The sequence below is a fragment of the Terrapene carolina genome, unplaced genomic scaffold (assembly GCF_002925995.2).
Source record: "Terrapene carolina triunguis isolate 2854851 unplaced genomic scaffold, T_m_triunguis-2.0 Scaffold130, whole genome shotgun sequence".
NCBI classification, from domain to species: Eukaryota; Metazoa; Chordata; order Testudines; family Emydidae; genus Terrapene; species Terrapene triunguis.
This window is the reverse complement of record NW_020664481.1, coordinates 1416433-1430074: the sequence shown is the minus strand read 5'-3', so window position 1 is coordinate 1430074 and position 13642 is coordinate 1416433. Positions and strand designations below refer to the sequence as shown.

Here is a 13642-nt window from a genome sequence, read left to right as displayed (position 1 = left end):
CAAAATCACTTGAGACGTCTGGCATACTGGGACTATGTTTTTAAAAAGGTTACAACATGTATTTTTTCCCCAGCTTGAAAGGAGATTGGCTCCTAAATTCTGAAGTCTTATTCTTGACTTCAAAACCACATGGAGGCTCCTACTCTCCAATGCTGCACTTCCAAGGTTTGCTATTGGCAGGAATAGGGCACAAGGACACCATATATGGACTCCTGGACAGTAGACTGAGTAAAGTACTTAGGTTATTCATTTCTCCTAGCATCAGAATACTTTTTAAACATATTAATGCTCTCATGTAGCACAAGGGGCAAACACAAAGCCTCCAGAGTCTACTTCCTCTCTAACTCCTGTGTGGAAGCTAAAAGTTGTTTTAAATTTTATTGACACCATGATCACATGGTATCTGAGCACTTCACAAAATTACATAAATCCTTGAGCTGTCAACGCCCAAGTTTCTTTTTCCCCTCCACCGTTCCAGAGAAGGTGTGAAATATTGGTATTAGCCTTTTAACTAGCATTATCTTATGGTTAGGTTTTTGGCGAAGGCTACAGAATATGCTGAAGTAGAGAACAGTATGAAAGAAGTTGTGAACAAGCCAAGTCTTTTTTGGAGAACTGTAAGATGAAAATCTCCAGAGGTGTGTCTGGCAGGTGGCACCTACCTGCAATCTGTGCCCTTGAAAAAAAATCTTCCTTCTAGTTCCTAAGATCACCAGAAGATGAAGAATTTTCAAGTGAGCAGGGAAATGAAACAGGTCTCCTCTTATTCACAGGAAGGATGTCCACCTTGAATGCCTTTCACAGTAAAGAAAGTAGCATTGAATTTTAAATATGCCACAGACTACAGGACTTCTCAAGCTGGTATAAAAATCTGAGAGGCAGGAGAATATGTATGGCTACTCTCCAACCTTTAAGCCTTATCTGCAATGTAGATGCACCCCTTGCTAATTAAATTTGTCTGAAGGCATCCTTAAACTCAGAAGTCAACTAGGCTGAAGAACCTTGCCATAAGCATCTCTCACACACTCTGGTCAACATTATGCAAGAACTAATATCACAACTTCTATGTTTTCTCTTTCATACCACCCTCTCTAAAGCTAAAGTGCCTCAACTACCCAGTATCACAAACTCTTATAACCACAGTTCTTGATATAGCATTCTAGTTACAGTGTAGTTAGTTAATTACACGTTTCCTGGTGCAACCGGGATTACTTGTTGATTGAATTTGTCTCCCAACCTTCTGCCCCTCTAAGCAGAAGTTAGTCCATTGAGTAGAGGGTCTTTGGTGTGGTGATGATCTAAGACAATCATACACAAGTGTGGCCGGTAAGCAGTTAAAGGGTGACTGTCAATTTGCCAAGTTCAAATGATACTTCACAGCTGCAGAACTCCTCAAAGTGGGAATTCTCTAGTAGCCACTGCACATGGATCTTACTGCTTTAAACAAAGCGAAGCCTGGGGTGTGCCAGTGCAAAATGCAAGCTCTGAATAAAATAAACCCAGTACCATTCAACAACACCCTCTTTATTCAAAAATAGATATCTATGAGACATTTCAGAATATACTGCTGCCAAAATGGCAGCCTATGCTTCTAAATTAATTCCTAGATCAATTCATATACAGATTTAAGCTCCTTTTTTTTTTTTTTTTTTTTTTTTTAAAGAGACACTTTGGGGAAACTGTTTGAGGAAGTTGTACCCAGTTCACCAGGCATCCTTTGCCCTTCTTCCCCCCCTCCCCCCCCGTCAATAAAAACCACAAGACTATTTAAATTAAGCAAAATAAAGTAAAACACACACTTTTTTTTTTGGAAAAATCAAAGCATTTCAATTTAAAAAACAAACATACAACTTTCTCACAGAAAATCCGCCCAAAATAGCAGTTTGAGATGCCAACACTCATTTGTCTACATAATTTCTATGACAGTTTTGCTTCATTTTTGTCCTGTAATGGTTATGCAGTCAAATTATAGGTCAAGAATAGTTATTTAAATAAAATACAGTCTGGGGTTAACTCCACTGAGCTGGGACAGGATAGAAATGCATCTTTTGGTTTGTGTGTTTGAGAGTTTGGGGTTTTCTTTTGGGTTTTTTTGGCAAAAGCAGAGAGAGCATAGAACACTTTATGGTCCAAACATTCAGATAAAGGGCTCTCCAATCACATTAATTCATGGAAGAATGTAGTTCTGCCCCCAGGAATTCTCCTCTACAACAAGGGGAAAACAGATTCCACAGATGGGCAGTAAGGAGGCAAGAATAAAGGGCCAAAATGAAGTGCATGAACTTTTCACAAACTAAATGACCAGAAATGCTAGTTTATTCGGTTTCACTGAATGCTGAATTAGCCATTATATTCCCTGTAAAATAAGTTAACGAGCACAAAGAACAAGCTTCATATTTCTATAGGTTTCCTCTCATGTCTTTGAAAAGAGCAGCTTAAGACCACAGTGAGGCACAAACAAAGCACATCACTCTGCCTTACTGGTTTCAGCCTCTGTATTACAGAACCTATAATATCCAATCAAGTGTTTCCAGCAGCTTGTGAAGTCTTAGGCCTTGTCTACACTGGCACTTTACAGTGCTGCAACGTTCGTGCTCAGGGTGTGAAAAACACCTCCGAGCGCTGCAAGTTTCAGCGCTTTGAAGTGGAAGTGTAGACAGTGCACCCGCGCTGGGAGTTACTCCACTTGTGGAGGTGGGTTTTTTATAGCGCTTGGAGAGACAGTGCACCAGCACTGATGACGCGACTACACAGCCACGTTAAAGCACTGCCCCATTGCTAGTGAAGACATGCCCTTAGCAAGAAGTGTTTAAATTAAAACAAAATTGCCAGATTGGAATGGTTTGCAATGGAGCAGGCAGGCCTGCTTGCTAAAACTAATACACAAACATTTAAAGCTAACTACATCCATGGTAGTTATACCATTAGCTAGCATGATCATGGAATTAGAATTAGTATTTTTTAAATTTGTTTTTCGATTTTTACTGGGAAAAAATCAACTCACATTAATGTGTGATGCGAAAATACATACATCCTCCCAATATATACATGCTCATGTATACTGATCTATGGTATACAGGATGTGTGTATACATATACATACAGGTCTGTATATGTTGATACGCTATATAAATAAAATATTTATACCACATTTAACTTCAGTCCATCAAATAAATTCACTTATTTAACCTAAGGAGACAAAATTCATAGAACAAGATTTTCAATATAGCCATTCTCAAGTTCACAAAGAAAGTTACAGTACCTATTTGAGATATCACTAGTTTTATTCCACCACTCCAACCTCTTGGCTAGTTAAAACTTCTGTAGCATTTACATTTATCTAATACAGAGGGAAAATGTGGTATAAATATAATACAAGGGAGTTGGAATAAAATTCACTTCTACTCATGCTTAGTAACCAGTTCTGCATTGCTCCACACAGTGCAAGTTATGAAGTTATCTCTAACTCACAAAAACAAGCTGTTCATTTCTATCGCCCATAGTGCGAGTCTCAGTGTATGTACATATGCACCATACCAAATAGGAGCCACCTTGAGGTCATTCCTACAACAGTAACAGCAACTATCGATTTAACAAAAGGTTAACTGTACTGTTGCTCTGTGGACATGTCCCCCTGATCCCAGTATGGTACAGTCCACACATGCATACGCCCCCATGAAGCACACTAGCCACTCTACTGCTTATAGATTTGAACGTCAGAAACCCAACTAACACACACAAAACAGATTCAGAAATAATCAGACACTTTTAGAGAGAAAAACACAACATTTCTTTGAAAACTTTCAAGGTATATGTACATGATTCTTATGGACTTCTGTGGGAGTAACAAGTGCTAAGAGCAAACGGAAACAAATCTGAGTACAGAAAAGGTGAGAAAAGTTTCTTTTCAAAATATATATGGACTCTATACCCACTCCCTTCAGAACATGGACATACACACTCTCCATCTTCCCCTCAACATGAGACACTGTACACAGAGAGCACGCATGTGCAGCTGGTAGGTTGAAAGTAGGGTCTGTATGTTCATTCCTATGGTAGATCATTGGAAGACTGGATTTCCAGTCAACATGAGAGTTTTCTTACTTCTGCTGGTACTAAGGGGAATTAGTAAATGCGAGCACCATTAGTCCTAGTCAGTTGAAAACAGATCACCAGCAGATGGCAAAGGTGCCAGGCCTCCTGTAACGTTGGGCAGCAGCGACAGATCTGGAAGGCTCTGGATGTGAGATTTCAGCTCCTTGCGGACCTGGGTTACCCGAGCAAGCTTCTGTTTATACTCCTGAGGGGAAGAGACAAGGGAATAAGATTAGAAACAGATTTTTACATGTGATCAGTGCGTACTGAGAGAGTTTTCTAGGACCAGTTTCCTGGAGAAGATTGATTACTACCTCTGAGAATAATAATTACAGTGTTGTTGTAACCATGGTCAGTCCCAGAATATTAGAGACACAAGGTCGGTGAGGTAATCACTAGATTTATGGATTATTACAAAAATCTGTAACTGATTAACCCCCTTTTTTGTCCTATAACGGCAGAGGTGTTAACAGGCCACTCTCCTTGAACGGTCCCTTAGAATACATGCTAGCTACTTATGCTAAACAATCTGTTCCACCTTGTATTTAGCTGTGATGCTCAGAGTCCTTTTCCCAGACCCAAAGAGCTGTGTGTGGCTCAAAAGCTGGTCTCTCTCACCAACAGAAGTTGGTCCAATAATGGATATTACCTCACCCACCTGGTCTCAACAATAATGACAGACAGTCTAGTAGCTCCCCATCACCTGGGTCCATGTTCACAGCATGTGACTGACAGGAATGCCACAAGCTTTAGCATTCCAGAGTCATTAATTCTCCTCCTCCTGTTGAGGTGGGGTAGAGTCCCCTAGTGCCTCTGTCAATTATGTCACAGAGTTAGAGCTTAAGGCCAGAAGAGACCATTATATCTTCTAGTCTGACCTCTTGCATATCAGAGGCCATCCCCACCACACAGCACCCTAAACCCAACAACTGAAATGAGACCCAAAGGAGACTAGACTATTGCGTGTCACAGGCAGTGAACGGGAGGAACGGAGGTGCACCAGTGCTCGAGGCCCCTGCAATGGCAGGGAAATTACTTCTCACTGACAACTAGTAGGGCTCTCATCAGTTGCTACAGATGTCACTACAGAAGACACTTTCTTCAGACTTCATCTAAAAATTCAAACTGAGAATCTGGATTTCCCTTCAGATTGTTATCCTTCCCCCCCCCATTCGGTCAAACAAACACAGACAGACAGACCTATGTTGGTTTCCTGGCTTCCACGGGGCTCAAGGCCTTATGAACATTTCCTACATTTGCCTCCTGTACTGACATAGGAGTTCCTGCTCCATCTAGCCTCGTATGTGTGTTTGCCATCTTTGTGGAAGACAGAGGCAACACAAGGGTTCGGTCACACATGGAGTGCCATCATGAAGTCACAGACACCCTAGGCCTGTGACTGCTATTACTGGTAAGAGGGGTGATAAGTTCCCAAATAGAAATTATGGCTCTGAAATTTTACCATCTACTGCATGATTTTTATGTTTAAGTCTGGTCCAGTTACCTTTTTAACATGCTGTAGTATGATGGTACGTTTACAGAAAGCATGTCCCTCCTCAGGTACAACCGAAGGGATTGAAATTAACAACTAGTTAATTTGCTGAAGGTCAATAGAGTGTCCTCCTAGAGAAAAATGAGATCAATCCCTACAACGCATATATGTATGTGAGAGGCAAGCCTGTCACTTCCCAGCGCACAGTACTACAATAGTCTTTACTCCACATACATTTAAAGAATGACATTATGAACAATCTATGTAGATTCTCCCTTGTGGAACTATAAAAGTAGTCAAGGATAAAGAGAAATCATTACTATTAGCCAGTCAATTTGTGTTATTAGCACTTATCCATAACATATTAGCCAACTGATTATTAACCATAACAGCTGTAGCATTATATTGGCGCATTAGCAGTGACTCAGAATTATGCACATAATCACTAAATGTGAGTGAAAAATCAGAGGGCCAGAGACTGAAACGACCAACATAGTCTCTGCTAACTTCAGAAATGTGCAACAGCAACAGGAGAAAGGCAGTATGTAGAAGGAACAGATACTGCAGAACGAATCTGAAAGGATTCCTTCCGAGAGCTAGGCAGCCAGGACCGTTCATTCAGAAGTCCAGTAAGTGAATATTTTAGAGCTGAAATAAGGCCGACTCTTCACTGCAGGAAGCTGAGGGGAGGAGGAAGGGTTGATCAGAAGCCCAAAAGCCCAGGAAAACACCTATCATCATGTATCACATTATCCTGTCTAGTAATGACTTTTAGAGATTGTCAAAAGCAGACTAACACATTCACACCCAAATACAAGTAAACTATCCAATTCAAAAGCTCAGTTAAGATTTAACACATTAACTTTGTAACACTATTCCCATCAGAGTACTTTGTTACATACAATAGGTCAATAGCATTAAGATATCTAGTAGTCCAGAATAATAAATATTAAACTATTACATTGAGCTCCATCCCCATATAATGTCATAATTTTAAACTGTATTCAAGTGTCTCTCTACCCAATTGCTTATCCTGTATTTTTCAAGTCATCTCTGAAATGTGATATAAATCTATGAGAAACAATGTGACAGTTAAAAAACCTCAGAGTGCTGAACAGGTTTCCATATAGTCAATTGCAATACTAATTTACTTCTCTTACTACTAATTAAACAAGAAATCAGAAGAACAGTTTATGGAATCCTCTCTTTGAAGAACAAGAAAAACTGGGCATTTAATAGTGAATCAGCCTTCTGAAGAGTTTACAACTTTAATTTGAATCCAATTCCCCATTTAGTCCTTACAATGATGGAAATTCTCCCCACCTTCCCCAAATCTCAAAGCATGTGGGAAATATTTTGCTTTGATCATGAACGATGGGCTTACATTCTTATCGGTTTATTGCTTTGTACTGGAATAGTGAGAACAGAAGTGATTGCAATAATGCAAAATATCCCTACACTTGAAGTGGGTGTATGAAAGTATACTGTAAATTTCCAGTAGAGACACAAATATGGATTTCCTTTAACATCCTATTTCATATCTATGCAGATTCACCAGGCTAAGGCAGTAACAGATCATTACATCATAAACATCTACATGTACACACAGGATAATGGATTGGAAGGATGGAATTCAAATGAGGCTCTGGTGGCTTCATAAACCGTTCGTGTGCTGCTTAAGAAGCTAAGGAACTGCAGAGGCTCAGGAGGAAATGCACTCTTCAATTTACGGGGGGGCGGAAGGGTTGGTGGGAGGCAAAGGACAGAAATAAGAATGCGTCCAACATCCCCAACTGTGAGTTTTTGAGAAATGCTTCTGCAATCCCAGGACTCAATACGCCATCCAGATGTACTGGTGAATACCAATGACCTTCCAGTTACCTCCTGAGCTACTTCTCTCTCTAAGGGTATGTCTAAACAGCCCACAGAAGTGAACCTTCCAGCCCAGGTCAACAGATTCAGGCTAGCGGGGCTCACGCTAGAACTCTAAAAATTGGTTTGAAGACAGCGCTTTGGAGTTGTGGCTCAGGCTCTGAAGCCCACCCTTCTCCCTAGGCTTCAGAGCCCAAGCTGCAACTTCAAAGTCCTGTCTACACAGACATCTCTGATTAGCGAGACTCGCACTCTAAAGGCTATCGATTTGGGCTGGGAGGCTCACTGGCGCTGGCTGTGTGCATAGTCTAGGTGTACGTTCATGTGAAAACAAGAGCAGTTCACAGGGAAGACAAGAGACCCTGCAAGAGTGCCAAGTGGGAAGGGTGCTGAAGGACTTTAGAACCATGGCCTAGGAGTCCACATGGGATCATAAGCAGCCAAGGAAGCTGAGAAATTGATCCACTGAAGACCCTGTACTGAACTAGTGCCCTGAACTAGGCCAGTATGTGAGCAGCTACTGCATGCCAAGGCTGTTAGAAAGAGCAGAGAGATTGGGAAGGAAGGAGGGGGGGGAAGTGGACAATGTGGGGAAGAGACTTCATATGGGGAAAATGAGGCAAGAGAGTGGGGGGACGGATGGACACTGAATGCGTAACAACAGTGGAAGAGAAAAATGAGAACATGGTATGAAGTTAAAGGCATGAAAAAAAAAACAAGAGATGGGAACAAAAATTGAAATCGAGGCAATAAAGCTCTCGAAGGATAGATTTATCAATATATTCATGGTTCTAGAGGGTATTGCATTTCTCTGGTAGAATATGGGAACCAACACAGAAGAAAGGGAGATTGTAGGGCAACCAAAGCAGTGCTCCTCCCCTCTCCCCATTAAGTCTCAGCAATTACAATCCCAAAAGAAATGCCACGGCTTACTGCATGTTTACTCCAAACGGTATGATTATCCAAAGGGGTGGCAAATTCCATGTAAGGACCAAGGGATGAAGTTAACTACTCTTAAGAAATGAAGAGGTGTGCATGCAAGATAGAACTAAATCCAAGCTTGCAAACTGTTTCTGCCCAGTTGGGAAAAGCAGAGCCCCTCCCCGATCTTTCAGATGCAGGACCAAGCGGGAGGGAACAGGAAGAGCATGCCTTAATATTAATGAAAGAAATAAAAAACCTTTTATTCCAATTAACTGAAAACCAAAACAATCTCATTCCTCCCATCCCAGAAAGATTCTCAGGCCTGTAAATCTTTGGAATGCCTCACTCAGTCAAGTCTTATGAGAACAAACCCACAAAAATGTTTGCAAAATGCTATTAATGTGGAAGTATGTGCATCTGTCCCAAATGTTGGTGCTGCAGACAAGTATGCACATTGAGATAGAGTTTCTTCTAAGGGCTGACATGGCTATTTGTTCCCCAATACATGGTGCACAGCTTCAAACATTTAACTACACGATGGGGAACATTATTCTTCAGTTTATCCTTATTTGTAGGTGTGCACTATTTTGAGATATCCCTCCAACACCCAGTCCCTGGGGCAAGGGTTCCTATCTGAAAAGTAACTGGATTTTGAAGACGTATCAATGGCAAAATAATTCAGGTCACCCCAACCACCACATCTGTACAATCCTTAGAACATTCTTTGTCTGGGGGCTAAAGGGAGTGTGATCTACCCCAAACCAATATTATTGCACCTCGGAGCCCTAGCCATGGAGCAGAACCCCACTGTGTGGGGCACTGGACAGACATAAAACAACTGGTCCTACCCTAGAGAGCTTACAAAGAGGGCTCAGAAACAGATCACAGCCATGAGAAAGACGCTGTGCCACAGCAGGCTGAGAAAGAGACCCAGGTAGCCGAAAGCTTTGCTAGAGGATTGAAAGCAAAAGAAGGTGCTTCAGGATGCCAGGCAGAACATTGTGCCATGGATCAAATCCCTCCAGTTAAAGAGCTACCACACAATTTGGTTGCTGATTGCACTACAGACACTGTATTACCTACTTTCTACTTAACAGCCACGGTCTGCTCTGGTGCCAAGGAGACAGTGTGCTGATGCAGAAAATGGCAACAAGGGAGAAGAAAGATTGGAAACCACTGTTGGAGCAGGAACAGCTGGCAGAGTTGAAGTTGAAGCAACTGACAGGCACAACAAAAGAACAGCCCATACCAGGCCAGAAGCTATGGCCTCAAGAGAGTATGTAAATACTTCACTGATTAATCCTTCAAGGCAAGGATGGTGCTCAGTCAGGGCAGGGTGAACCCTTTAACCCTAGTTAAAAGAGCCCTTAGCATAGGTCTCCATTGCAGGTGGGAACATGCCTCCGAGCACAGAGAGATGCTAGCTCTGCTTGAGCCAGTACACTATAAATAGCAGGGTGACCGCTGCAGCAAGGGCAGCGGCTCTGGCTAGCCACCCACGTTCAGACAGAGGGAGTCGCACAGGCTTGCTCTGCAACACCCACACTGCTGTTTTTAGCACACTGCCTTGAGAAGAGCTAGCATGAGACATGCTCCCAGCTGCAGTGTAAACATACCCTTAATGTCTACCCCTAAGCGCAATATTACAGTTAAGATCTCCTGTCCTTTTAAGGTTCTCTGTGGCCAGCTTCAGGAGCCTACATTGCCTGCTTCAGTCGGTGGCTGGAGTGCTCAGTCCTACTTCAAACCGGACATCACGTAGGAGAACGTCACCCCAAGTCACATTAGGCGTGGACTGCCGGGCACACTGTGTGTATATTGACAGACCTCTGAACCCGGTCCTTGGCAATACTGGGTCATTGACAAGCCTTAAAAATAAAATCTATTAGTCACTGTTTTTAACTTCAAATAAATGTCCAAACTGTGCTTGAAAAAAAGTTAGATAAACAAAAAGGAGAATGTTCCATTTGGAGAGACATCAGAGATTCAGAGACCTCAACGTGCAGAAGAGAAACTGTTTTCTCCATTCAGAGATGGGCATAAGTAGTGGCACACAAACCTTCCGAAGAATAGCGGTGTTAGCTATTCCAAATTCAACCGCACAGGCAACCCGCTGTGGAGAACTCTGGGAAAAGCTTTTATGAAGAATAGGATAGTCTTAAATTAGACCCCCTGCTGAAGCATGCTGTGAAAATACAGCCTGAAGGTTCCTCCCTAAAGTCCTTCTATCCCCAAACCCCCACAAATCTTGAAATGTGCCTAAAAGAAACTGCTGCTTTCTGTGGTCCCGGTCTGAACTCTGTGCACACAGCTGACTGCCATGGTGCATAGGAGGGATTCATTAAGACTGACAGCATTTGGATGTTATTTGCCTTTTATGGTCAAAGTAATGAGAACTGACTCAATATTTGCTGTAGCTCGGCTTTGAGGATGAGGTTGGAAAAAACTGGCACTGTGCATCGTGAGTGCCTTTCCTAATCTATGTTCACTTTCAGAATAAAAGTGAAAATTCTAACTCCTCTGTGGCAAAAAACAACTCCAGAATCAAAATTTAACACCATTAAACAGTGTGATCTGACAGGAAAATACCCACTGACGAGAAAAATGTTTGACCACTAAACTGACAAGACAGGAAATAGAGTGAAGGCTATTCCTGAGCTTAACTCACTCGATTGGGCTATAGCATAGGAAATGGCAAACTTTCATAGCTTGAACTTCATTTTAGTAGAGAGATTACACTGGCAACTTCTGACCCAATTTATAGTTATACAAGATCCCTGTATGCAATTACAACAGTTGCTTAGCTGTTACCACTAAAGAAAGATCTTGAAGTCATTGTGGATAGTTCTCCGAAAACATCCACTCAATGTGCAGCGGCAGTCAAAAAAGCGAACAGAATGTTGACAATCATTAAGGGAAAGATAGTAAGACAGAAAAGATCACTGCCTCTATAGAAATCCATGGTACAACCACATCTTGAAGACTGTGTGCAGATGTGGTCGCCCCATCTCAAAAAAAGAGATATTAGAATTGGAAAAGGTTCAGAAAAGGGTAGTGGTATGGAACGGCTGCCATATGAGAGATTAATAAGACTGGGAATTTTCAACTTGGAAAAGAGATGACTAAGGGGGGGGGGGGGATATAGGGGTCTATAAAATCATGACTAATGTGGAGAAAGTAAATAAGGAAGTGTTATTTACTCCTTCTCATAACACAAGAACTAGGGACCACCAAATGAAATTAATAGGCAGCAGATTTAAAACAAACAAAAGGAAGTATATGTTCACACAACACACAGTCAACCTGTGGAACTCTTTGCCAGAGGACATTGTGAAGGCCAAGACGATAACAGGGTTCAAAAGAGAATTAGATACATTCATGGAGGATAGGTCCATCAATGGCTATTAGCCAGGATGGACAGGGATGGTGCCCCTAGCCTCTGTTTGCCAGAAGCTGGGAATGAGCGACAGGGGATAGATCACTTGATGATTACCTCTTCTGTTCATTCCCTCTGGGGCACCTGGCATTGGCCACTGTCAGAAGACAGGATACTGGGCTAGATGGACCTTTGGTCTGACCCAGTATGGCCGTTCTTATGCTTACACTACAAAGCATGTGTTTATTTTAGCTTTAACGTAATTTAGTAGGTGAATTGGAGAAGGAGCTAAATCTCCCCAGATACTCATTTCAAGCACCTCTGTTGTAGCAGGTCATATGTACAAACACCCTTTGGTTGACATTGTTGATTAAAGGACATATATTATGCACAGTGATGGAAGATAAGGTGGAAGTTTCAGCATTAAAAAGGGATCTGTAGGTTTAAATGGCTCTGACCCTTCAGTTTGTGTTGAATGCCTGAAATAAAAGGTTCTAACATTCCCCTCTCCCACCACCAGTTTGTTTAGCTCCTCCAAAGTCACACCAGACAGCCCAGAATTCAATGTTCTGCAACATCACAGCTCCCACTAACCCACACCAGGATTAATTCTCTCTCTTAAAATAAACCTTTGAAAGACCCTTTTTAAGTTGCCCTGTTGTGAGTAACTTAACTAGGCTTTCGTGTGCAGGAAATCAGAACAGTGGGTAATTTTTATCTACATTATGTGTGCTACAGTGCAAGAATGAGCTGAAGACAGTTGCAGTCTGAGCTGTGAATATCATCTATTTTGTTAGTTAAATCAGATCCTTGGAAATTTACATTAAAAATGTCATTTTTAATACTGTATAAAGGAAGGTAGAAGGCCTCACTCCGAATTTTTAAAACATGCACCATTGGCTTAAGAGTAATTATTTGAAAACCGTGAAAGTTGTATAAATAGCCTAATATTCAGAGTTTAAATCGTTTGGCATAAGCTTGTTATGTTTCCATTTTAACAGGCTGATTAAAATTATGTAAATATGCATCAGGGATACCCAAAATGTGCAGTATTTACAAAGTACTCCAATCAATCATTCCTTGGCTATTCTAGCTTGCCACCCAAGTTTGTGTTTAACAAGCTTTTAGAAAGCGGACTCATTAAAATGTAAGTCACAATGTGACAGTCGCGGAGACACTGTTCCTATAGAAAAAAGCCAGTATGAAGTTTTGTTGAAAAACAGTTACTGCAACTGATCAATAGCTATTTCAACAGTTTATTAGCTAAACCCTCCCTTAATGTTTCTACAGCTTTTCAAAAAGACAAAATACATTGAAGTATATGACCATAAGATTTTCCGCTAGCAGCCTCTTATTATTCATTAGTGTGGACTATTAATAGGTACAGCTGCTAGATGGGTAACTAGCTGGACTCAACGTTTTTAGCATATACTCTTATTACTATTTGTATTACAAAGAACACCTCCTAGAGCTTAATCCTGGCTATTCTGTGCTCAACATCAACCTCTTTCAGGATAACTTCACTGCCACTTAACCAGCTGAGGCTCATCCCTTTGGATACAGCATTCATTCCCCTTTGAAATCCAGCCATTTAACTATTCCCTGCTTTTAAAACAGCTGAAGATTTTCCAATGTTGAGGTGTTTGGGATTATCACTGCCTTCCATTTCCTCTGCCCCCCAATCCCACCTACCCCCACATCCTCTCAGTTGTCCTGTCTGTAGTTTTTAAAATTGTATTCACTCCCATTCTGTACAGCACCCCTATTGTTTTATAAACAAGTCATTTTCCCCACACATTGTTCAAGTGTGAGCATATCAGCAAGCCAAATAAAATTACGAACAGTTAAACAAGGGAGGGGGAAGAGTTCCCCACATAAGTTATA

At 41.4% G+C, this 13642-nt stretch overlaps 1 protein-coding gene across 2 annotated transcripts in view; it reads right to left on the bottom strand.

Moving 5' to 3' along the window:
• Positions 1-2753: 2753 nt before the first annotated feature.
• The window catches only part of RPRD1B (regulation of nuclear pre-mRNA domain containing 1B), a 46305-nt gene continuing 35416 nt past the window's right edge, over positions 2754-13642 (bottom strand). For both annotated transcript variants that reach the window (XM_026652812.1, XM_026652813.1), the window contains one exon: positions 2754-4299. In XM_026652812.1, coding sequence (XP_026508597.1) covers positions 4150-4299 — 150 coding nt within the window. In that variant the 3' untranslated portion in view covers positions 2754-4149. The remainder of the gene's footprint in view (positions 4300-13642) is intronic.